This window comes from Maylandia zebra, linkage group LG15, assembly GCF_041146795.1.
Source record: "Maylandia zebra isolate NMK-2024a linkage group LG15, Mzebra_GT3a, whole genome shotgun sequence".
Classification (NCBI taxonomy): domain Eukaryota; kingdom Metazoa; phylum Chordata; class Actinopteri; order Cichliformes; family Cichlidae; genus Maylandia; species Maylandia zebra.
The window spans coordinates 30,764,526-30,791,305 of record NC_135181.1 but is presented as its reverse complement, the minus strand read 5'-3'; the positions used below and the strand labels follow the sequence as shown (position 1 = coordinate 30,791,305).

The following is a 26,780-nucleotide window of genomic DNA, read 5'->3' as shown; positions in this document are numbered from 1 at the left end:
GTACCAGTGCCGTCCTTACACTACACCTGTGCTTTACCTATGCACAAAAGGTTTAGGTTCAGTTTTAAATTATAAATGAAGCCTTAGTTATTTCCTTTCATCTCCGTACAGTCATAAACCCTCCATTAATTACCAAATCTTTTATTAAAACATTTTTTCATGTGCTCTAAAACTTTGCCCTAAATTTGTGATTAAACACAGTGCTGGTATGCCAATTTACCCTGCAAAGGAAACTGACTGAAGTTTCTAGTATGTCTGTCGACAGGTATTAGTGTTGTTGTTGGATGCTGTAGTGTTCCAGCTAAGATCGTGGCAGAACATGACGGTGTTGTCGTAGGCTTCTGAGGACTCAAACACAGAGACAATAACCTTTTCATCTATCACAAGTTTATCACGGGTTACATCGTGGACAGCTGTGATCTTATTAGTTGCAAATTGGAAGGTCAACGCCAAACAAAGTCAGAGTTGAAGCTAATTGAACTTTTACAACAGTGAAGTATAAAATCCAACGGTGCTTCAGACTTTAGGATCCCAACAAATATGACTGCAATGTCTCTCTTCAGTTTTAAAAAGCATTTAGTTATATTTTATAAGTTATATTTTCTAAATTCTAAAAGCACATTAACAGGGAAGACAAAAAGTTGTCCCTTTCACTGTGGGTTGAAAACGCCTCCCTTGGCCACCATTATCTCCATGAATTGTGTCTTTTGAACTTCTTTGTATCATTAACATTAACAAGTGGGACAAAGAATACCACTTTCCCACTGCAATTCTGCCATGAGGATGCCAGACAATTCAAGTTCATTTGAAGCGTATCAAGACTTTGATGACTCTGCTCACAACAGCCAGTTTTGATCCCTGGACTTGGATGATAACAGAATGGGAAAACAAAGAGCAGAGCTTGCCTGTCACCACTGCTGTGATATAGGGCAAAAAAACCTTTATATTCAGCTTCTTTTGCAGATCTGCTCAGTGGCAAACAGATTAGACTGTGTTTGTAGTTGTTAGTTACCATTTGGGAATAGTGTGACATATAAAAAGAGCAACTCTCCCTTAGAAAATCACTGCAGAAGAGAAGCAGAAAACTGATCATATCCTTGTTCCATCTTTGCTTTCGCATCTGAGCAGTCCTGTCATGTGAAGTGTGAGGACAATGCTGCTGAGAGACAAATGGTATTTTGCAAACAAGCAACATAGAGGGAGTAAATAACAAATTTCTTGGAGAAAATACTCTTTATTGCTTGACAGAAGACGGGAAGGATTTCCATCACAGCCTGAAGTGTGAGTGTTAGTTCTTTTTGTTTCAGTCCCACACAATTAAGGTGCTGACTGGGCCTAGTAATAGTGTTGTGCTCACAGCCACCCACAGGCATACGCCTCCATATGCAAAAGCAAACTAAGAGGGGTTTCTCTTGCTGTTAAAGACTTCCCATAACATCCCAAAAACCTCGACAGTCCGACCCCAGCCCGGCCATGTCAGGAATGTCCGACTGGCATTAGCACCGGCCTTTGTGTGCCGGTTTCATTGTTTAGGTAGGGAATATTCCTACTCAGGATATCCTTTGTGTTTGATTGAGTCCAGGCTGCTATGCAGAGGAACTCTGCATTTCCACTCAACTTAGCAGAACACTCCCTGAAAGTGTGGATTATTTTTCTGCTCTGTATAATCCAAATCCACACGGTGGTAGAGAAGCAGAGAGGGGTTTAGCTCTTTAATTTTCTCCTGGTGGGAGAAATTTGGATGTAAGCCGGCCTTCCCTTTAAAGCCTTGTTATAACGCAGCTGCCTAGCTCATTCTCCTCAGCCCCAGTCAGCCCCTTCAGTGGAGCTGGTATCTGAAATCTTATTGATCAGTTGATCTTTTGCTGATGTCATTCTCCCCAAATGGAAACTTTCGGCTAGTACCATGGTCTTATGTAACTAATTGAGTGGCATCGCAACAGACAACTCTGATCGATAAACTAGTTTATAGTTGGCGCTCACCTCTGCTGACCTAATCGAACATTCAAACACCACAAACAGCTGTTCTGGCTTGAAGGTTTTGTTGATGTTGTTCGGTTGGAGAACTCGAGTGTTTCAATCAAACACTCTTTTTAAAGGTCTCCTCTCACATCTGTGTTGGTTTTTCACATAAGTAACAGCAGGTCCTCTTTATCTGCAGTTCCATCACCCAGAGCGCCACAACAAGCCTCTTCATATCACTGCTGCCTCCTGACAAAGAATCCGTTTGATGAGACTCTGATGAGAAATTACTTGAATTATCAAGCCGGTGTAAGTGGACTCTAAAGAATTGCCTGTTCAGCTTTCATATGTCAAACACTCCACAGCATCAAACAGCTGCTGTCGTCTCAGACCTGAGACCTGTTACGAGGCGAGACAAATGGAGCGAAACTAAAATTGGATTTCCGAGCTGTTAAAAGATAATATTTGATTTGGGGTCTTATTTTCATAACTGGAGCCATCATTTGTTATTGATAATATCATTACAGTTACAGTTGATGAAATGGTGGAAGAAAGATGAGCATCCAGATAATCAGAGAAGTTTTTGTCTGTCGTTAAGATAAATTCCAGTTCAAAGACCAACTTTCTTGTTCAACTTTCAGGAGCTTTGCGTGCATGCGTATGGTAACGTATGGCTGTTTACATGTTCTTGTCTGTACTTTAACCTCCCATAAGAGGTATCTCCGTCATCGCAGTAGTTTTTTAATTGGCGAAAGACAATCATTCAAATAGCATTGAAAAATGGTCTGTTTGATATTATCTGTTTGTCAGTCTATCAGTATCAGTAATAGCCATTAAATTAAAAAAAAGAAGAAATAAGAAACACCCTTCAACTATGTTATGTGTGTTGACGTTGTATAGCTTGTCCACCAGAGGGCTTCCTTGTTGGTGGCATATGTGTTTGGAACAATAAAGAACTACACTTACCTTTATGTTTTATGTGTTTCAAGAAAAAAGAACATCCGCCAATATGTTGAAATTAATAAAATATCACGCTCTGTAAGTGACATTATATATATCCACTAAAAGGTCAGCAGAAAACAATTTTCTTTCTATAACTTACCAGAACTAGATTTTTGCTTTTTCTCTGCATATCTACGTGAAGTATGTTCACCTAATATTGAAAGAGGAAAACTTTCCATCAATGTATTTCACAAAGTAGTTACCAACTTGCCATATTATGCCACTCGCATGTGTGTTCAACTGTGCTCCAGATGGTGCAATCGAGCTACAGCTACTTTTCTGTACAAATTATGGGGTTGTTTGTAAATTACCTCAAGTATCATTTTCTGCTTTATGTAATGTTAACCAAAAAATGGGTAAACTCAGCAAATATCAAAGCATTATATACCCACATTAATAGATGCAGAATGGGCTAATAGCAGCTAATGATATCAGCAGGTTAGGAGGAGGTAACTGTTTAATCTGTTTTATTTGTGGTAAAATGTTATAGAAAATACAAACACAGCTAGATTACAGATTCTGCCATGTAAAAAATGATGTTTCAACCTTTCAGATGTTACTGTTAACAACTTTAGATTTCGAAGTTGTATCTGTTATAAGTAACATTACAAATACAGTGTAAAGACAGAGTAAGGGTTTCACACTGTATTAATAAGTACTCATATTGTATAAGCAGGTTGTTTTGCTCTCACTTATCCAAGTCGTTGCATTCATTTGACTCAGTCCCAGTCAGTAGAATCGTTATTTGGACATTGAAAGCATTACATAACTGCTTTCGTTTCACACATTGCGAGGTTTTCCAGTTGAACTTTCCACAACACCTGCCTTGTTGTCAGGATTATTGCAGTTTGGTGTGACAAACAGAGAAGCAGAAAGGCATTCGAGATTTGTTCATAAAAGTCACTTTGTAATGGCTTTTGAAAGGGAAAACAACAACTTCTGCTCTATTTCAGCCAGCTTGATGTTTTCAGTCTTGTCTGTGTGGAGTCGTTGAGATAATGCTGGCATGGCTGAAAAGGTTTTGCAGGCCACTGGTCTTTATCTCGAGTTTTAGCCAGTCTGATGGGAGTCAGGCTGGATTGAAGTAAGTCCATATTCAAGCTTCTGTCACTGGACAATTCAATGTCAGACCTTTGGCTGCCCTGCTGCTACATTCACATTACTGTCAGCTTTATCTAATTGAAGTGGTGGATTTGCTTTAGGCAAGCAGGAGCTCTGGCTTGTAAGGTCAATTTTGAACTTTTGCCAACACTTTGAAACTATCTTGTAGCAGTTTTAGCAGTTCTGTGTGGGTTTTAGCTTCAATTAAAGGTAAGCAAAGATCACTCCATGTCACAATGTTGCCAGAATTTGACTGAGCCAGTGTCTAGACAAAATGCCTTTTTGATTGTTTCTTCTATTGCTTTTTTATTACTGTACCAGTTTGAATTTCTTTCTTCCTTAGTCTCTTTTTATTGTTGACCTCCTGTTATCCAATAACATATTCTATAAAAGGTGTGTAAGGGTCAGAAAACAGTGCTGAGATAGATATTTAAAGGATACTGTTCTTTCTTACATCTGTGATAAGAGGTAAATTAACAAAACTGGTGGAGGAGAATATTGATTCTGCAAAAGTTAGTCTACAAATATAAAGCATATAGTGTCACAGAGTAAACGTGATCTGTATGATTAAGACTCGCTGGTTCTTTTAGACTAAAAGCCTTCCCGAATCCTTAAAAAGATGAAGACAATAATCTAAAAATAAGGACTTAACTGGTAAATCAGGTCTTCAAATATTCAGAATGCTAAGACCTGAGAAGCAGGAATCAACATACAGCTTTTTCTTCTAACATTACAATTTAAAATTAATCTCAAAATATTGCTCAAGGGTTTCGATCCTGGCACAGAAGGAATCAAATCAGTGAAAAGCAGCAATTCCAGGTCAAGCAGCTCTAACATATTAGCCTAAATTGATAGCCTACATACAAGATTTCCACGGTGACAAGGACATGGGCAAGCCTGCAATGAACTACATGAACCAAATATTATTGCTTTGTCAAATTGCTTAACCATAGTGGCATTAACAAAGGTATTAGAAGGTCATAAATATAACTTGTGGTAAACTGCAGGAAGCTGGTGGATTTAGTGTGTGTCTGACGTGTCGGTTTGATGGTTTGAAACCATTATAAAACAAGGTTTCTATCTGATATTTCAATGTTTATGTTTTATCTTTCAGATGATCCAGTATTCACATCCACCACACACCATGATTGTACAGAAACTGAACTTGTATCTTTTTAGCTCGTTTTTGTCTGTTTCTGATTTAGTCATTGGACTTCAACCCAGTGCAATCGATCAATGTCTCTCTGGAAAGATGGACGGTGCTGTTGTCCATCGCTCTTTCCAATTTAGCCATGGTTGGCAGCATCGTATCTCCTCCTTGATCTTCTTTCAAGAATCTTCAGCATTTTGTGGTTATCGGTGAAATTAATGCTGCGAAGGGAGTTAAGGGCTAAACATTCTAACAGTCTATCCTCAAAGAGGTTCCTATTTTAAGAACCTCCTTAGTACCATACAATAGTATACAATCAATCAAATAGTTCCATTTTTTCTGCTTTTGTCTTCACCCATTCGGCTGAAGTTCTTGTACAAGATCTTTAATTTTTACCTTCTAGGAGTTGCATCTGAAAAGTCATGTTGTTCTGATTTTAAAAGTTTAAAAAGATCTGCTACCATACAATGTACTTCACACAGTTGTTCCTTTATCCTCATTGTGAAGGAGCTGTTGTTGCAGCTCATTTCAGTTCAGAGTGTAATTTTAAACTGGATTTTCTTGCTAATCCTCCTAGCGCTGACACTATGGTTTGGTCCCTCCTGCAGGAGTCACCCTCTTTGTGGCACTTTATGACTACGAGGCACGGACAGAAGATGACCTCAGCTTCAAGAAGGGAGAGAGGTTCCAGATTATCAACAGCACGTAAGTTGCAGCTGCTTATCAGTCTGTCCACACTCAGGAGAAATGCAAGTCTACGAGAAGATGGCGCTAGCTACTTGGAGAGGTGCAGACAAGTTTTCAGATGAGTCGAAAGTGGAAGCTTGTACACGAAAAAGAAATGTTTTGGTTTCATAATGTAGAGCAGGAAAGAGCCCAAAATAAGCCTGCTTTACTGCTTCAGTTTGTGAAACATAAAAGCTGTGTTCTGCTCTGGCAACCTCAGCGTTGAAAACTCAATTATTCAAACCATGAAATAAGACCTAAGACCACAGTAGCTGGTTGAGAAAGCCAGAATTGGCAGCAGCTTTTCATAGGGTATGGCATTAAAGGGTGCAGAGCCTTTCACATGAGGTAAAAGTGGTGGCTTGAACAAGCAATATGACAGTCATGATTTTACAGAGGGTGGAGCAGGATCTCCAACCAGCAGTGATGAGTGTAGTGTAACTTCAAGACTTCCTTCTGAACAGGAAGTGCCTAGGTTACACCCACAGTCATGTTGGCTTGCCTTTCTGCTAGTCAGCAGAACTGCAGCAAAGTGTGTGTGTGTGTGTGTGTGTGTGTGTGTGTGTGTGTGTGTGTGTGTGTGTGTGTGTGTGTGTGTGTGTGTGTGTGTGTGTGTGTGTGTGTGTGTGTGTGTGTGAAACTGAACAAGAAAAGAGCCACAATCATCTGCCAGCTCTTTAACTATCCTTGATGGTTTTCATTGTCTTTGTGTCTGCATCCGGCTGCATCTCAGCCTGCCTCTGTTTGTTTGGGTTCCTGCGGCAGTGCGCTGACATTTGAGGAGAGCATGAACACTGCTGGGACTGCGCTGTGACCCTGTTCTCCTTCACATTTCATTGTAATAAGGTTGCTCAGTACATGTGCAGAATAGCACTGCAGAGGGGACCCATATAGTTTCAGAATTAAACAGTAGGCTGTGAGTGTTGCTGTTAGTTTTGTGATTTCTAAGCACATGAACACAGTGGAGTGACAGTATTATGTTGCTGGTATATTGCTGCTGGATTTCAAAATTGAATATTTATTTTTCAGAGAAAAGTTGGGTTTATTACTTGTAAGAAGAATGCAACCATGAAAACAAAGTTTCTATCAATCTAGTATATAACACTGTATAGTGTATAACACTGATATTGACTTCAGTTTTCCTTATAAGGCTAATAAGATCAAACTTATATGCAAAGATGAGAAATCACAGAAGCTTGTTTACCTGCTAACAGTAGGTGCAGATGGTAACTGATCTCAGAGCAGTGAAAGCAGAGCCAGCAGCAGCTTGTCTACCTCGCTAGTCTCTTGTCTCTTATCAGTTTCTTGTCAAATACGAGAGGTTTATCCACAATGCTCACACATAGACACCAGAAAAAGCTGCTGACTTTACATTGTGACAAGCTTAAATCAGGACAGATACACCAGCAGAAATGAGACACACTTCAGATTTCACTGGCCTCATAGTCATTCAGAGTTAAGGCTGCTTCCAGCGACAACAATATGGCAGTAATTTTTAAGAGACGGAGAGAGATGAGACAGGCTATGATGAAGAGCGCTGTTTGAGATGCAAAGGGAAAGAAATCTTTTGCTTTGAAATTGATGTTTATTTTTTGATTTCACTGGGCAAGTAGTGCTACCTTGCTTTCCCTGACTGAGATCAATGTATATAAATGGTAATTGTCACCCACTGGTTTTGGAGTGACCATATTGAGTTAAGAGGGTGGACCGCTAAGTTTTCAGCTTTTGGCTTTTACAATCTTGATTTCCATTGTCCTTGATAAATATAAATAAATCAACATGCTAATATGGGTTGTCAAATTAATCGGGCAGCAGCTTGAAGTAGTTTGTTAGAAATAATGTGGAAATTGCACAAATTTATCTTTTTGGTTTCAGAGAAAATTCTAAGTAAATTCTAACGGTGGAGCAATCTATATAAACCTTAGAGACTAAATTTAGGTCAAAAATGGGAAAGAAGTTCACAAATTCCCCGTGATTCCTTGTAGAAGTGAGTCAGTGCTGCTAATTTTAGTAACATGGATGTTTGTATTGGTGGTCTTACTGATACTATATTATAAACAAGCACAAGCCTCTATTGTTAAAAGGTAATGCAGTTCCCATGTGAGTTTTCTTCTGATTCATTTTCATTTTCAGCCTCTTGTCCATACATGAGTGCCTTATGGCACAACAAGGTTAGCCTTCCTTCTCACCACACCCACTTAGCCGCTGTCTTGCACATTCCACAACACACCTCGGCCTTTCCAGGGCTCCAGCCAGAGCAGGAAAAAGGTGTCATTAAAGCCCCAACCTCCCTCCTCTTCCTCCTTTCTGTATGTCTTTCTCCCCAGCATGAAACATAGATTGCTATATCTTTACTCCCTTACTTCTCTCCTTTCCACCTCTCTCCATCCACCCACGCCTCAAGTATGGTCAGGGCTCCTTTCAGCTGCCCACACTGACCCCTGGTGGAGAAAGGCAGTAAAATTGCCTAAAGCCTTCGTCTGCTCTAGCCTGTCAGAGCTGGCAGTGACTAACAGATGCCCCCGCCTGCCTGGGCAACAAACTAGTTCTGGGAGAGTCTCAGCTGACAGAAGGCAATGTGTCTCCTTTGTGTTACATGATGGCATCCTAAAGGAAACATCTCTGAATGTTTAGAAGCCACTCCCTTCAGCTCAGGTTTTTTGTAAGCCACCATTGAGCGTGTTATTGTGTAGCTTCATCAGACATAATAAAGAAAAAGAATCCTACACTACACGATTACACTATTAGTAAATTCAACTTGAATTGTTCTGATCCGACCACAGGCTATGAATAAACGTGCTGTGGTGTGAATGGCCGTCTGTACCACTCGTCTCAGTCGACACAGTGCTGTATTTAATTATACTCTCATCAGCAGTCACCACAGGGAAAGAGGATTTGAATCCATTTGGAGACAGGAGGGAGGTTCCTTGTTTACTCTCGTTGTTGTTTTCAGTCTTTTTGTGGTGGTGCAGAGTTGGTTTAAAGGGTTTGTTTCAGGAGACAAAAGAGGCAGCGGGACAGACTGGGGCTCACCCCACCCCGTCTGTTTATGCCTCCCCGGTTCCATGCAAACACACATATCGACATTACACAGAAAAACACATCCTCTTACTGCTGCATACTTTTTACCCTCAGAAGGTTTATTGTTGAGACTTCATGTGTGCCTCTCTCCCTCCCTTCCCAAGGGATCCCCTCTGAACAAAGGGAAGCGTGTCTGTTTCTGCCTGGGATGTCGTCCCCAGGCAATCCTCATCATGGCTTTATTCAGAATAAATGAAGGCTCAGCAACGCCTCTGCGCTCCTCCCCTTTCCTCCACTCCCCTCTCTCTGTCTCTTTCTCTGTCTTATAACCGTCTCTCTCATGCATAGATAAACTCACACACATCTAAAGCCATTCCTTCCCAGTGTGTAAGGGACATGATAGTAATAATTGCAGAGTGGTACAGCATGTCAGTGAGGCACGGTTTTAGCACAGAGATGGAGAGACGAAGGGTACATTGTTAGATACTACAGCAGCGGTCTCCAACCTTTTTTGCGCCACGGACCGGTTTATGCCCGACAATATTTTCACGGACCGGCCTTTAAGGTGTCGCGGATAAAACTAGTACTGGTACGGAAAAAAGAAGATTTATTCATAACACACGTGAAAAGACCCAGGAAAACCGAGTTAATGATAAAAACGATAACAAAATAACGCTGAAAACCGATAAAAACCCTGAAAACCATACATTTCACACCTGAGCCTCAACTCTCGCGGCCCGGTACCAAACGACTCATGGACCGGTACCGGTCCGAGGCCGGGGGGTTGGGGACCGCTGTACTACAGTACATTTTTACTTTTGTTGGCAAATCCAATCTGAAACTCTAAACTACTGGTGTGATTCCACCTCTCAGTGTTTTGTGATCTCCATACTTTGTCTTTATATTTTTAATATGGGTCAAAATTATTGATTTAGCTACTTATGAAACTATAGTGCAGGACGTTATTAATGTCAAATTCCTTTTTGACATTATAGTCTTTATATCAAGACGTCTGTTTTAGAACTTTAATTATTATTTGATTACAATTGATTGCTTATTATTAATTAAGAACTTGGAGGCCAGCAGTAGTTTTTCAACAAACATTTCAGAGGACTGGGGGATATAGTGCTTGTCCTTGGAGATTATTTCTAGTAGAACATTATAGAACACTTCATTTTTTGAGCCAAGCCAAGCTCAAGTTTTCAGATTTTTTAGGTCTAAATAAACAGAACTGACCAATCAGATGACTGCATTTGGCAACGAGTGTACTTGTAGCTCAAAATGCAGCCTGGTTGAATTATTATAATATATTATAATTATTAGTATAGTACTATTTCACCTCAGCCTCTGTGAATTTTTTTCCAGATGTGGTGCTTTAACTCGAACTCCTGGTTTAAACCATGAAAGTCTCCTTGCTGCTGCCTTCTCATGAGGATTGGATGAACCCAGAATCTCAGTTTCTTCCTCGTCTCGTTAGGAAACATCAGGACCAGCTTCAGCTTTTTATAACGTGTTTTCTGATGATGAGGAAATAATAATATACACCTTCAAAAAAATACATCTTTATTATATCGTCATTATGTTCTTACTTCAGCGGCTAAAATATGCTCTCCTGAACTCATTGAGCTGTTCTTTGATAACGTGCATTTCTTTTAGCTGTTTCTTAATTTTAAACTTATATAGGGATTATAGAGTTCTATATATGTTGCACAAGTGAGTGGACCAGAGCATGTCAGCTCATATAAAATGAAGTTGTATAAATGTTCTCCTTTCCTCACCCTATTCCTCTTTTTGTCTTTCAGTGAAGGGGACTGGTGGGATGCTCGCTCCCTCACTACCGGTGGCAGCGGCTACATTCCCAGTAATTATGTGGCTCCAGTGGACTCTATCCAGGCTGAAGAGTAAGTAGCATATGTGTGTGAGCGTGCACTTGTTCATACCCGCTGACTTTCATAGAGAATGTGCTCTGAAGTACTTTGAGATTAGTGGATGTGAAGCTTCAGACTGACAGCCGCACGTTAACCTTCTGAGAAAGGAAGTTCAGGAGAGAGGAACAGTTTATACTTTATACTCAAGGCAAGCTTTTCTACTGGCCTTATAAAATGGCATTTATGTGACACTATAAAGAGTATTATGTTTGATTCAGACATCAAACGGCTGGATTATTGTAATCTTCCACACAGATGTTTTTCTGAATCAAGATTCAGTCAATTCACTGTGAAGAATTATATTATTCTTGTGCATTTAGCTTTGTAGAGAAGCATTTTCATACAGTGGTAAGCTAACGAGCTCACATAGGACAAGAGAATGAAGCACCAGTGGCAGACCTGCCAGTTCTGGTGTTCTCTGGCGAATGCCATTCAAACTATATGGTGTTGGTCTGTCAGCACAGGGCCTGATAAAGGGCACTAATGTCAACCTTATAGCATCTGATTCTGACATGTTGTTGGGAAACATGCACAAGTAGATCACTGGAGGTCATTTTGGAGGGCTCTGGTAATGATGCCCTGCTCACACAAAGAAGTACATACTGGTCCAGCTTCAGGGTTAATGCATGTATATATCCCTGCCCAGCTCTTCTCATGTCTCTTGCTACTCCTGAACACTTGTGAGACTGTATTAGGAGATGCAGAAAACCCTATGTGCCTTTCTAAAAGAGCCAGACTACTTCTTCAACTTGAATGGACTACAGGTACTGTTTCATGCTACCAGTAGTGACAAGGATCCTATTGAAAACAAAAAACGAAAGAAAATTGAGTCAGGGGGACAAGGAGAGAACGACGATCTCTTGTTGGAGGTTGTCTTTGTCACGTCTGCCGGGGCAGTTGGCATGGAAGGAATGAGGCTGAGGACCCAAGTGGAGGCAAACTGAGACGAAGGTGGATGATAACAAAAGCCTTTATTGATGGTTGAACAAAAGTACAAACAGGTGGCACAGAGAAAACTAACCAAAACTAAGCATTAAGATAACGCAAACCTGAAACTAGAAAACTTGGAAACACGAGGACAGAGGTAATCCAAAGGAACCACAGAGGATGATAACATGCAGGAGGAAACGCAGACGATCAAACTGAACAAAGGAAAGCACACACTATATACACACCAGGTAACGAGGCAGGAATGCATAACAGGAGGAACACACGGCTGGGATTAATCTGACATAACGAGACACAGGAAGTAAATCAGACTACACTGACAAAGGACCAGGACCATCAAAGTAAAACAGGAAACACACAGGCTGAACTCAAGACATGTAAGCTTAACACAATGAACCTGAAACGTGGGACAGGAAGGCACAGACTAGACACAACACGGAACACAGGGAAGACACATAACAAAACCTGAAATCAGCAAATACTAAAAAACTAGGGAGCTAGAAATACTGAGACAAAAACTAGGAGACTAGCAGGGACAAATCATGAACTCAGAAACTATATAATAATTCAAAAATACAAAACCACTGAGTCACCGACCCAGGACCGTGACAGTCTTGTTGATGATTTTATACTGTACCTGTTGTTATTTTCATTTACACCAAAGCATTTAGAATCCACTCACAATAGTTTATGCATCCTTGCTGGACAGATTGATATCCCTAAAGTTTAACTGACTAACTTATACTGTGATGATCAGGTGTTCCCTTAAGATTTTTGAGCAGTGTATTTTTTTCTATAAAAAATGTAGTTAAATGTAGCTAACAAAGCAGTAATTGATGCTCTTGTTGATGGAGCTTAGGGTTGTAGTACATCCATCAGTTGAAAGGGCACTCAGAAATCTGTGAGGGGAGCAGAGACAGCTGCTGGGTAGTGTTGAGCACGAATCGTTTTCCAAATTATTGCTCTCACGTTGCCATTAGGGGTGGGGGGAAAAATCAATACTGTGTAGTATCGTGATATTTTGTTTGCTAATAATGTATCGATACAGGGACAGCAGAAATCGATATTTTGTTACAAAAAAAGTTTTTGTGGACTGGAACTCTGACTTCAGAGCATGTTGATCCTTTTTCTGAGCAAGAATCCTGACATTCCTTCACTGTCCAAATGTGTTTAACTTGTTTTTTGGCAGCAATAAACATGACAGTTTACTTATTTTAATTTAAGACATGTTTTATTTTAATTAAGTTTAAAACTTTTTTATTTAATGTAAAATTATATTTTGTTTTAATTTACTTTCAAATTCTTCAGTTGCTGAATGGGCTGCATAGTTTTCATAAATTGCATAGTTCAGAATAGCTATAATTGTACCAGATGGTTGCATTCAGTTAAGTTGGACTAGACTGTAATACAAACCATTCAGTTTGTCAACAATAAAACTGACTGAAATGAGAGAAAGACTGAGTTCGAGACTTTGATATTAGATAAAATGAATATTGATAAAGTTTACCTTTATGTACAGAATCTGAATATCGCAAAATATTTTTAAAAATTGCAATAATATCGTATCGTGCGTTAAGTATTGTGATAAGATCGTATCGTGGGATGTATGGTGATTCCCACCTCTAGTTGCCATGTTGTGATACTCGAAACAAATATGTAATGTAGGAATGTAGATTGTCAGTGTTACTCTCCATCCATAATATCAGTGTTGACCGTCTCATCATCACTTGATTTCATCATGTGTTACATAATGTTAAAAGGTCAGCTGGCAGCAGGGCTCTCAGTGATGACATCGCAAACCCCGTGTTCCAGTGCTATCATACACATTTTGGCCTCATTCATTTGTCCAACAGTGTTGGACAAATGTTGGACAAATGAATGGCCTCTTGAGAATTACGCTTATCTTAACAGTCTTTTAGCATCATCAGACTAAAAAGCTCCACGATACTGTCCGGGATTTTCTGATTCCTTGGCAAAGACCAAGGAACTGATCGTGGACTTCAGGAAGACCAGGAAACACTTGACCCCTGTTTCAATCCAGGGGGTCAGTGTTGACATTGTGGAGGACTATAAATACCTTGGAGTACACATTGACAATAAACTGGACTGGGCTAAAAACACCACAGCACTTTACAGGAAGGGCCAGAGTCGTCTCTATTTTTTGAGGCGACTGAGGTCCTTCAACATCTGCCAGAAAATGCTGAGGATTTTCTATGAGTCTGTTGTGGCCAGTGCGATCCTCTATGCTGTTGCATGCTGGGGGAGCAGGCTGAGGGTTGCAGATGCCAACAGACTTAATAAACTGATCCGTAAGGCCAGCAATGTTGTGGGGATGGAGCTGGACTCCCTCAAGGTGGTGTCGGAGAGGCGGATGCTGTCCAAGATAAAGACAATGTTGGATAACACCTCCCACCCACTCCATGACATGCTGGTCAGTCACAGGAGCACGTTCAGTGAGAGACTGAGATTACCGAAAAGCACCACTGAACGACACAGGAAATCTTTCCTGCCTGTGGCCATCTCCCTGTACAACGCATCCACTTAACACACTGGTTACTGCTACAACTACACATGTTTCTTTTCCAACTATTTATTTATGAGTGACTTATGTATGTATGTATGTATATATATGTATATATTGTACTATTCTTAGTTAGTGTATTGTCTGTCTTGTCTTAATGTTGGTTTAAAATGGAGCACTGTAACAAAAAATAATTTCCCCCAGGGATCAATAAAGTATTCTGATTCTGATTCTGATTTTGGCAATACCCCTGGAAATAGTAGTACTATGATGTGACCTTATGCATGACTTGAACACAGTGACTGCAGTGTGTCTGTGTTTGACTTCTTTTCCTATATTTGCAGCTGGTACTTTGGTAAACTGGGCCGTAAGGATGCAGAGAGGCAGCTACTGTCTACTGGCAACCCTCGAGGCACCTATCTCATCCGAGAAAGTGAAACCACAAAGGGTAAAAAAACCCACAAAACAGACACACTGACACACATCGACCTGTAAGTGTGTGTGTTTATGCCATGACAGATTTACTACTTAGGAGTAAGAAGTGTTCACAGCTGCCTGATGGTGTAATCACAAGTAGAACGCATGGAGTATTTTCTAAGCTCTCATATTTCTCATAAGACTTTTGTAGTAAAAGTGTAGTGTGATAGCCTCTGCTTTTTGAATAGCAGCAGAACTGGATGGGTAGAAGTGAGTACTGAAGTGTTGAATGGGAACTTGGTGTTCAGTGATTCGAACCTCCTGGTCTGTCTTCCTCAGGTGCCTTTTCCTTATCCATACGGGACTGGGATGATCTCAAGGGCGACCATGTCAAGCATTATAAGATCCGCAAGCTAGACAGCGGCGGCTACTACATCACTACCAGGGCTCAGTTTGAAACACTGCAGCAGCTGGTTCAGCACTATTCAGGTAAAATACAAAGATTCTATAATTTGTCATGTTGTGTAAACTTGTAACTATTTTTGTTTGTTGTGTATTTAAGGTCGACTTAAAAAAAGGTAGCTTTGCAGTTTGTTCTTGTAAATGCGCGACTGTTCAGTTTGAATGATTTTAGATTGTAATTGCTTCTTCCACATGAGCCACAACAGTGTTCAGTGCCGTTTTGGTTGAATGTCATTAAAGCTGATGGAGAGGTGGAGAATGGCTAAAGGAAGAGTCTGTGCAGGTGTAGAGCTCTTTGTTTCAGAAAACGCTGAATATGAGCCATTGTCATTATTTATTCAAGTAAATTTGAAGAATTTCAAAATATTCTCATTCTGGTCTGTTTGGATTTTCTCCTCTTTGTTAGGACAAAATATACTATGAGATAATACAATATGGTTTTATATGTTTGTAGAGGTATAGGGCTACGTTTGTGTGTTAATCCTTATATATTTATATATTTAAAGTATATATACTTATATATTTAGTATTTAAAAGTAGAATGGGAGGCAGAGCGTTTAGTTTTCCGGCCCCTCTTCTGTGGAACCAGCTTAATTCAGGAGATAGACACTATCTGTCTCCCACTTCAAAGTTTCCTTTTTGCTAAAGCATATAGTTAGGGCTGGATCAGGTGACCCTGAATCCTCCCTTAATTATGCTGCAGTAGATGTAGGCTGCTGGATGATTCCCATGATCTTCAGTCACCTTTCTGACTCACTATGTGTTAAATAATGTTCATAATATTCTAATATTATCTAATATATCTAATAATCTAAACTCTACGCTTACAGTACAATGCTTCCACTAAAGCTATTAGTTTTCCCTTTTTTCATATAGATATATATATGTTGTTAAAAGCTTATGTTTAAGATGGACAACCAGTCAGTCAGTCTAAATGGAGAGGGAACAGAGCTAAAACAGCCTCACTAATGCTGAGTGTAAGATAATAAGAATCAATTTGAACCTAGAAAAAAACAAATAAAATAGGTTGATCTTAACAAAAATCGTCCAGTTTTAAATGTGTTTATCCTTTTTATATGCTCCACTTCTCCACCAGGTCTTAGGAAATTCAGCTTGGTACTTTCTGCTTCAGTCCAGGTAGACAGGAATGATCACATAAATTTAAGTTCAGATAATAATCTGGTAATATTTAATGCTGTACTGGGAAATGCTGAATGTATGATGCAGATGTCAAGAAAGTGCATCGCTGGCCTGAAAACAAGCAGATCAAACGGGAGAAATGCCTTTTCTTTTTTTAAAAGCCTTCCAGACAGACGTTGCCGTAGACAGATTTGTCGGTGGATGCAGAGCACTGACACTGCGACCCCATTTTCACAAGCCCAAATAGGAAAGTGTTTTGTGTGGTGTCCATTTCCGTGAATTGATCAAACATGCATTAAGCAAACACTGTTACGCTGTTATTGCATTTTCACATACAGGAATAGAAGATGACTCGTACTGTGAGACACAAAGACATGGCCTGTGTTGGAATACCTGCTAGTTTGTGTCTCACGTGCAACTGGATTCACATTAATTTTTAATGCAGCAAACAAGAGGCCACAGAGAGAGCACTCTGACACCCTGAAGAGCCACTGTGAGCCCATCCTGCTGTTCATATTGAGCTTATTGGAAACGGACACCCCACTGGTGCACTGACACATATATGTTTTACTTATTACTTGTTAACACGGATTCTGTTTTTCAGCATTTTCTCACTGTCTCGCTTCTACTTGTGCTTCTTTGAAAGCGTGCTCATTTGTTGTGTTTGATCTCTCTCATTCTGCGTCCCTTTGACTAAGAACGGTGCTTTTCCAGTCACGCTCCAGTTGTCATTGACATATTGATCTCTTGAAGTCCTAAAATCAGTGCCATGGATTTTCTGTATGCGTTAGCGTCATGGCACATTAACTGTCCGTCCTGCACTTTATCGCCACTCTAAATGGCATATGGAGCACACCTTTGCAAATAACCTTGACTCTTTGCAGGGCTTATGCTTTTATTGCTTTCTGCTTTGCGCTATTTTCTATTTTACATGTTGCTGAAGAGCCGAGGAGCATATCGGGCATCGAAGAGCGTTGTTCTGTTCTTCGCATCACCTGCAGGGGTCAGAAAGCAATAACTCTTGGCTGCTAATCTGGCCAAATTCACTAACAGGCTGAGAATCAAACCTAGCTTTACTCTGTTCAAACGACATTTCTGCTAGTCACGAGAGAGAAAATTAAAAGCTGCACGTGATGAAATAAAATAGTCAGTTTCAAGGAGTACTGAGTTTTGTTTGTTGTTTTGTTTTTAATTTTTATCGTTTTGCATTTTTTAGTTGTAGAAATCCGATTCCTTAAGTGTGTTTTTACAAATAAATGGCTGCAGTTCATGATGATGCTTTTGCTTTTTGCATTCCACTGATGTCAAGATCACTCTCTGGTCTTTACCTTATAAGGTCAAATGCCTTCTTGTGAATTGGTACCATTTAAATAACATTTTATTAAAATGCATTGATAGAATCAGTGGCTTCAGGGGAACAAATTACAGTAGGAGTGTTGTTACCTGCTCTCACTCATTCACATTCTGGTTGCGTAATAATGTCTTTAAAGGCAACTGACCCAAGAGAAGACCAGGAAACAATCCTCTGAAATGATTTATTGCGATTATAAAACGGTTAACAAGCTAGCCCTGTCTACTTTTATATTCTGTTTATTTATTTTTTTCGTGATAAATTGATGTGATAAGGCACTGAATGGATTTGTGTATGATCCTACCATCATTCTACCAAAACCAGGTGTTGGGAATTGCTCAGGTTTGTAATTGATTAGAGAGCAGAACATAAACTTTAATAACTGTCAGCAATAACACATTTATGAGCAGGCAAAATGGAGTTCAGCAGCATCACAAAGACTAACTTGGTCTTCAAAATAAAATGAGCTTTCCACACTTTAAGTCGCCACCTCTTTCTGTGAAACACCCTCTGCTTCTGTGTTTTCTCCGTGGAGACGGTGCACATATTGACAGCTTTTATGACAGCCAGTGGAGAATACACAGAGCCGTATTGATGTTTGAGCGGAGCAGCTGTGGTAGCAGGCAGGTGGCCCAGATGGGCTTTGATGGCCGTGTTCCAGGTTTAACACTCCTGTGGGTGAGACGCGGGCCTTTATCTCATCTTTACTGCCCTGTGCAAACACCCTGGGGTCTTACCAGTGACCGTGAGGATAAAAACCAAGGGTCACTTTATCATTGCTGTCAAGGCAATATCTAAATATCAGCGTGAGGATGCCTGCGGAAACTCTGACCTAATCCACTGGCTTAATCAGTCGGGGGCAAACATGAGACTTCCTTCAGAGTATAAGAAAGAATGATTTGAACGAGCACATAGATGTCGTGGTGTTATCAGCTAAAGTGACAGCAAACAGGCCTAATCTAAATGGAAAGGGCACTCATCGTCCTAAACAAGTATGGTCGATAATGCTTTTCACAGTACACAAAGTACCTATGATTTAACGTTACATAACTATAAATATATACATTTTACCGTGCAGCTATCTCTTTACGTAAATGGCCATTGTTATCGTAAACCGTGTGCACGTCGCCATGCCCTTAGCCACAGGAAGCCTTTAGAGTCTTTAGTTCTGCTTGTTGCTATTGAGTGTTGAAGACTTTTACTGTTATACTGTGATACTCTACCAACCCAGGCCAGAAATAACCATTAAAGTCATTTAAATTTCAGCTGTAACTGCAGAGCTAGGTACTGTTTTATTTTAGCTTTCCAGCAACAGATGATGCTTGTGAACTTATAGCACACTCAGAGGTAGACTGCCAACAATTTGAAATGACAACCGACCCCCAGTTTGGCTGTTTGGCTACACGTCAGAGCTGGCGTTTGTATCTCTGGCTGCTGTTTTAACCCCTTCACCACCCAACACCCAACAGTCTATACATCATTACTCGCTTGTTTTACAGATTGTTGGGAGTTCAGAGGGTAGACTTCCAACTCTAACTATGCTCTGAAATCATATTATAGAAAATGAGAACATTTTAATAGATTTCTATTCGTTTTGGCTATTAGGAAGAATATACTTAACAAGTTATTACATAAAAAGCCAGTTGTGAAAAGTTCATCCGCCAGTGCTACATCACAACGCTCTAATTTTATAAGTATGAGACGCGTGTGACTTGTAAGCAAACTGATTAATCTGATGATCAAGATGGATGAAAGAGGCCACATCCTGAATCTTTTCACCTGTAATCAGCTCATGTGCCCACCAGAAAGTGAAAACAGAGGCGCTGGTTCTCAGCTTTGATGTTTACTATGCTTCCAGTTGTTGTGCCACTCTGAAGCTTGTCTTTGTCTCCTGCAGGGTGCTGCGCTAACCCTCTGTACATCTCCCTCTCTCTGTCTCTGCTCTTTTTTGCGCGTTGCCGTGTGCTGTGTGCAGATCGAGCCGCGGGGCTCTGCTGTCGCTTGGTGGTTCCCTGCCACAAAGGCATGCCCCGCCTCGCTGACCTGTCCGTCAAAACCAAAGACGTGTGGGAGATCCCACGGGAGTCGCTGCAGCTGATCAAGCGTCTCGGGAATGGGCAGTTTGGGGAGGTTTGGATGGGTACGGATCGAGTCGCCTCCTAGTAAGGGGGCCACTCGGAAGGAGCCACACAGAGCTGACGGAGACACCAGACACAGTCCAAAACACAGGCCAATAATCTGATGGGTTCGATCAAATGAGAACATGGGGCAAAAATGTTGGTAATTCTTAGATTGAGGGTGTTGCCAGTCAAATTGTCCTTGTTTTCCAAACTTTTCTGCCAAAATAATCTGGAAAAATTATCCAGTGTGTCAGGAAACTCTCACAGCCTAAAGATGGCCTCCTTCCATGTGTACCTCACTGCATGTTCCTTTCCCCTAACCCTGTTTGCCTTACCTCCCCCCCTCCCCTGTAGAGAGTGCGGATGGTTTGTGCTTTAATTTAACGGGCGTGTGTGTGAACTACATCCCTGACACTGTGGGCTTGAGTCATGATGCCTGGGAGATCAGCAGAGACGCACTTGAGTTGGAAGTAAAGCTGGGAACAGGATGTTTTGCCGATGTGTTTTATGGTAAGAAAATTCAAAACCAAACTTTGAAATTTTCACTCTGGCCCATCCCACAAGTACACGTGGAGTCTCCTTTATGCTCATCTATGTATTCATAATTGTGCCAAGAAGCTATTTTGCCATTTCACATGCAAGCTGGAGCTTTCTTATCCCTCTCCAGCACTCCCACAGGATTTTTGTTTTAGTTTCTTAAGACATAAACTATAAAGTCTCTTTGAAAATCAGCTGATACCTATAAGAATAGTTTTCCACCCCACAGTGTATGTTTGCATTCTTATAATATTCCAGTTGAACACTGAGGTGGCCCTGAAAGGTGAAATGCATTGCAGCTTAAGAAAACACCAGCAAACAGAAAATACTCAGCAAAAGTACACACAAACACACACAACAATACTTTTTGTGTGCTTTTGCAGTATTTCTCTATTTGCTGATGGTTTCTCAGTTGCAGTATGTTTGACCTCTCTGGGCCACTGTAGCAGCAGGTTACCAGTCCTGACTTCCAAAATTGAAAGCACAGTCACGATGCTACAGAAGCCCACTCTGATATATGAGCTTAATCTTAAATTAAGCCCCTTAAAATAAACAAGTAGGTCAAATTTGTCTTTCCTAAGATTCTTGTATGTTTACTGTAAAAAATAATATAAAAAAGGTACTGCTTCAATAAAATAATTGAAGTCATCCATACCTTTACCTACATTCACACAGTATTTTGATAGAGTGCATATTGGAGGCATAGCCATGCTGTGTTACAGTCACTGACATGTAACCAGTGAGGAGCTTACAGGCTTGCCTTTGTTGATCATCCTACAAAGGATTATCCGCTCCCATGTTGGCGTATTGTGACTCTTAAAGCCCTGCTGAATCTCTCTCCAAGCCTTTAAAAACCATTTCAAATCAATGTCCGCTCCAAATCCCGTACACATTTAATTATCCTTCAGCCCAACCACTGTGCATGAAAGATTATTCCCTCAGTCTCTCGATCGCTTCCTGTCTTGCATGTTTATCTCGTTGTCATTTCAAAGCAAGACTTTCCCCATGTTTTTAAACTACAGTTGCCTCACACCTGCCAATCATGTCTTCGGGTTAGAGCACAGGGTTGTCAAGCTTGACTTTGAAATGACACGAATGCATTTTCCCACTGTACTGATGCCAGCTTCTGTGTACCAGGAACGTGGAATGGCACCACTAAGGTGGCAGTGAAGACTCTGAAGCCTGGCACGATGTCCCCAGAGTCCTTCCTGGAGGAGGCTCAGATCATGAAGAAACTCCGTCATGATAAGCTGGTGCAGCTTTACGCTGTTGTGTCTGAGGAGCCCATTTACATCGTCACAGAGTACATGGGCAAAGGTAGATGGAACACACCCACAATCCACAGCTGCTTACTTGCGTTTTTCATTGCACCCCAAAAGTGCTAGTTATTCACTTGTTAAAAAATAATTATTTTTATAAAATAAGAGTTGATGCAACAGTTTCCTGTTTCAAAATATGCAGTTTCTCTCGCTTTTACAAGCATCTTATACTATGTAGAGTGATTTTATTGAAGAAGAATAGAAGAATTTTGTCATCACCATTCAATTACGAAAAAGATGAATTTTTACAGAATTTCTGTTGAAAGAGAAAACTAATAATGGAGACACAAGCTTAAAGCTCTGTGTGACAAAAATGGGTTGTAAAGCAGTTGACCTTGCGTTGCTTTTGGTTGCATGTCAGCGAGTTTGCCTCTCTCACCCTTGTGCAGAAACAAAGTGTGAGAGAGGAAAGGACTAACACCAAACAAGAGAAATAGCTCTTGGTATGGTTTTGTGCGTAAGCTGCAGACTCAGAAAACGTAACACAGCCAAGTTTTGCAAAGCAAAGCAAAGTTAATTTCCATTAGTAGAAGAGTTTAAAGTTCTATGTTATGTTGTATGTTGGTTGTGTGACCAGCTCAGTCCAAGCCCCTGTATGTGTCTTCACTGACCACTATCTCAGTAAAAAGTAACCCCGGCGGAAGGGGCTACATGAATAGGATGAGGGACCTATGGATTCTTCGATACCCAACATCCACAATGACGGCGAAACAACTAGTAGCTCAGTGTTCCAATATTCGAAAGAAGGGACTGCTCTCACAGCTAGAGATTGACGAGGTACAACACAAATGCTACGGCAAGGAGGAGTCAGGACGCCAGGTCAGGGGGGCGATATCATCACCCCCACCCAAGATTGGGTACATAGCCCCAAGTGCGATAGGAGAAGGATCGTTGAGTGCGAGAGGAACTGACCTGAAAAATAGGATCATGGCCAAGCTTGAAACCTGGATCCCCCGTAGCCGGTTACCAAGATTACGTGAAGTACCCTCAGAAGGTCTGCTAGATGATGTTAATGCAGCACTACGGGCAATACCTACAACCACTAACAAGCTGATCTACAATACGGCAGCAGTGATCAGTGAGATGCTTGGCTACAAGTTGAACAGCGACAAGGGGCAGTACCCTCCATGGAGAAGGAGGCTAGAGGGCAAGATCAAAGTAGCACGGAGGGAGGTTAGCCAACTAACGGAGTTGCAGAAAGGTGCGACAAATAAGGTGCCTAAGAAATACAGCAAGCTGTCCATACCTGAGGCCTTGGAAACTGCCAAGCAAAGACTCACAGCCTTGGCCAGCCGCTTGAGGAGGTACACCAGAGAGATAGAAGGCAGGAGAATAAACCAGCTGTTCTCCACAGAACCAGCAAAGGTGTACTCTCAGTGGCAAGGGAACAATAAGAGAACAGCACCACCAAGGCTGGAGACGGAGCAATACTGGAAGAGCATATGGGAGAAGGATGCAACCCATAACGGCAATGCTCAGTGGCTAGTGGATCTGAGGGCAGACCACAGCGACCTCCCTGAACAGGGTCCAGTAACCATCACAGTGGCAGATATCCAAGAAAGGGTCTCCAGTATGAAGAGTTGGACAGCACCAGGGCCCGACATGGTTCACGCCTACTGGCTGAAGAAGCTGACTGCACTCCACGAGCGTCTGGCAGCACAAATGAACCAGCTGCTAGTTAACGAGAGACACCCGGAATGGCTAACTGAAGGCCGGACGGTCCTGATCCCCAAGGACCCCAAGAAGGGACCGGTCCCCTCCAACTACCGACCAATAACCTGCCTCAGTACTACATGGAAGCTCCTGTCAGGCATCATATCGGCTAAGATGAACAGGCACATGGGTCAATACATGAGCGGGACACAGAAAGGAATTGGCAAGAATACCAGAGGCGCAAAACACCAGCTACTGGTAGACAGAACAATCAGCCGAGACTGCAAGACCAGACTGACCAACCTGTGCACTGCCTGGATTGATTACAAGAAGGCCTATGACTCAATGCCCCACAGCTGGATACTGGAATGCCTAGAATTGTACAAGATCAATGGGACCCTAAGAGCCTTCATCAGGAACTCAATGGGGATGTGGCGTACAACACTAGAGGCCAACTCCAAGCCCATAGCACAAGTCACCATCAAGTGCGGGATCTACCAAGGAGATGCTCTGTCCCCACTGCTGTTCTGCATAGGCCTGAACCCCCTCAGTGAGATCATTAACAAGACTGGCTACGGATACCGACTACGGAACGGAGCAGTTGTCAGCCACCTCCTGTACATGGATGACATCAAGCTGTATGCCAAGAGTGAACGAGACATCGATTCACTGATCCACACTACCAGGCTATACAGCAATGACATTGGAATGTCGTTCGGACTGGAGAAGTGTAGTTGGATGGTAACAAAGAGAGGGAAGGTAGTCAGAACTGAGGGAATGAACTACCAGAAGGCAACATTGCAGACATAGAGGACAGTTACAAGTACCTGGGGATCCCGCAGGCGAATGGGAACCATGAAGAGGCCGCTAGAAAAGCTGCAACCACCAAGTACCTGCAGAGGGTCAGGCAAGTCCTGAGGAGTCAGCTGAATGGTAAGAACAAGATCCGGGCCATCAACACGTACGTCCTGCCCGTGATCAGGTACCCTGCTGGGGTAATAGGCTGGCCAAAGGAGGAGATAGAAGCCACTGACATAAAGACAAGAAAGCTCCTTACCATGCATGGAGGGTTTCACCCCAAGTCCAGCACCCTGAGGCTGTACGCTAAGCGGAAGGAAGGGGGCCGGGGACTGGTGAGTGTCAGCACCACAGTCCAGGATGAGACAAGGAACATCCAAGAATACATTGGGAAGATGGCCCCAACTGACCGAGTGCTCAGTGAATACCTCAGGCAGCAGAAACCCAAGAAAGAGGAGGGAGACGAGGAACCATCATGGAAGGACAGGCCCCTGCACGGTATGTACCACCGGCAGATAGAGGAGGTGGCTGATATCCAGAAATCCTACCAGTGGCTGGACAAAGCTGGACTGAAAGACAGCACAGAGGCACTAATCATGGCAGCACAAGAACAAGCTCTGAGCACAAGATCCATAGAGGCTGGGGTCTATCACACTAGGCAAGACCCCAGGTGCAGGCTGTGTAAATGGTGGTGGCTAACCAACCGGACATAGTGGTGGTAGACAAACAGAAGAAGACGGCCGTAGTGATCGATGTAGCGGTTCCGAATGACAGCAATATCAGGAAGAAGGAACACGAGAAGCTGGAGAAATACCAAGGGCTCAGAGAAGAGCTCGAGAGGATGTGGAGGGTGAAGGTAACGGTGGTCCCCGTGGTAATCGGAGCACTAGGTGCGGTGACTCCCAAGCTAGGCAAGTGGCTCCAGCAGATCCCGGGAACAACATCGGAGATCTCTGTCCAGAAGAGCGCAGTCCTGGGAACAGCTAAGATACTGCGCAGGACCCTCAAGCTCCCAGGCCTCTGGTAGAGGACCCGAGCTTGAAGGATAAACCGCCCGCAGGGGCGTGCTGGGTGTTTTTTTTTTTTAAAGCCATAAAAAGCATATATTGTGGCCTAAAAGTAAAACTTGTGGCCAGTTAAAAAAATGTCTGTCAAAGCACTTTGTTTCATTCCAGTCTGAAGAGTGAGCGCTCTGGAATGGCAAACCCTGCCTTTCAAAGAGAGTGGAGATGATTAAGGCCTGCAAAACAGTCCTTCAAAACACTGGGGTTCAGAGATGCCACAAGAAAGCGTTGTGGACGCGCATTAATCACCAGAGAATGCAAGAATGGAAACTTTGATGTACGTTGCTGTGTCTGCTGCGTGCAGAGCCTGCCATATCTAGGTCAGCCAATTAAGCTGGAGAGGAGTGCCTTTAAAAGAGCCGATCCACTGTGGAATTGTATGAGTGTAGAAGTTTATGTGGGGATCTTTTTAGGTCCACCAATCCAATATTTATTTTTGTAGCTGGCGAGCTTTTTGTGGCTTATTTCTAAGAGATATTCACCTGATTTTTCTTCAAGGTTATTTTACTTCAGATTTACAAACACTTCCTGTGTTCCTGTATTGCACAGGGCACGGAAACCAAAACTGATTTAATAAAGTTGTGTTTTATTTATTTTATTGTGCACATGTGTGCAACATAACATGTTTTTATGCCTACTCCAGGAAGCTTACTGGACTTTTTAAAGGATGGAGAAGGACGAGGGTTAAAACTGCCTAACCTGGTGGACATGGCTGCACAGGTATGCCACAGACTTCAGGTTATGGTCCTGAAAATGGTCCTGCTATGGCAGCAAAATCTGTTTGTGCAACCATAAATTCCAAAACATCCCAAAACCGTTAGGACACTGAATAAAATGTAAATATGCAATTCAATTCAGTTTGATTTATATAAATGTACACCCTACAATATGTGGTACTATGAAGTCTTTTAAGCTAAGATAGGGCCTGATTATTCAATATAATCACATATATTCTAATATGTGATTAGAATATGGTCTGACATTGGTTAGATTAGAATATATGTGATATATTTGAATAAATTTAAAATAGATTCTGGATTTAAAAGGGATCCAATGAAGAGAAGCCAGTACAGGAGAAATACGCTCTCTCTAGTATTCTCTGTTAGGATTCTTGCTCCAGCATTTTAGAACAACGAAAGGCTAAAGTCCGCCTCTAGTGGCCACTCCAGAAACTGCACTTCTGCATTGGCTTACTTTTTCAACCCCAGAACTTGTGCCAGTAATTCTACAGCTTTGTTCTTTATAAAATATGATTCTACACTGGTTTCAGTGTACCCTTCTTGTTGTCCTCTTTTCAAAACTGCAACTTTATGATTGCTCTAATCATGTGATTAGAGGACTTCATTAAGAGATAACTTGAGGGCTTCTATTGTCAATTTCTTTTTATTTGACCCAAATCTTTAGCAAATAGAGAGTCATTGAGAGAGAAGTTGAATCAAACCAATCCAAACTGCAACGACATATCTTACTGAGGGCTGTCCTATCAAAAAACAAGCTTTACCTACCATTAGATATAGATATAGATAAATAGATATAGATGCTATTAAATGTATTCTCGTG

General features: G+C 41.6%; 1 protein-coding gene across 5 annotated transcripts in view; it reads left to right on the top strand.

Moving 5' to 3' along the window:
* fynb (FYN proto-oncogene, Src family tyrosine kinase b) overlaps nucleotides 1-26,780 on the top strand; it is an 84,862-nt gene that overhangs the window by 52,721 nt on the left and 5,361 nt on the right. For 4 of the 5 annotated variants that reach the window (XM_004566226.2, XM_076874285.1, XM_004566227.2 and 1 more), the window contains 7 exons: nucleotides 5,824-5,920; nucleotides 10,765-10,863; nucleotides 14,704-14,807; nucleotides 15,116-15,265; nucleotides 19,705-19,869; nucleotides 21,524-21,703; nucleotides 25,864-25,940. In XM_004566226.2, the coding sequence (XP_004566283.1) occupies nucleotides 5,824-5,920; nucleotides 10,765-10,863; nucleotides 14,704-14,807; nucleotides 15,116-15,265; nucleotides 19,705-19,869; nucleotides 21,524-21,703; nucleotides 25,864-25,940 (872 nt within the window). Of the gene's footprint in view, nucleotides 1-5,823; nucleotides 5,921-10,764; nucleotides 10,864-14,703; nucleotides 14,808-15,115; nucleotides 15,266-19,704; nucleotides 19,870-20,203; nucleotides 20,360-21,523; nucleotides 21,704-25,863; nucleotides 25,941-26,780 lie in introns of all 5 variants that reach the window. The other variant, XM_004566228.2, reaches the window with a different exon arrangement.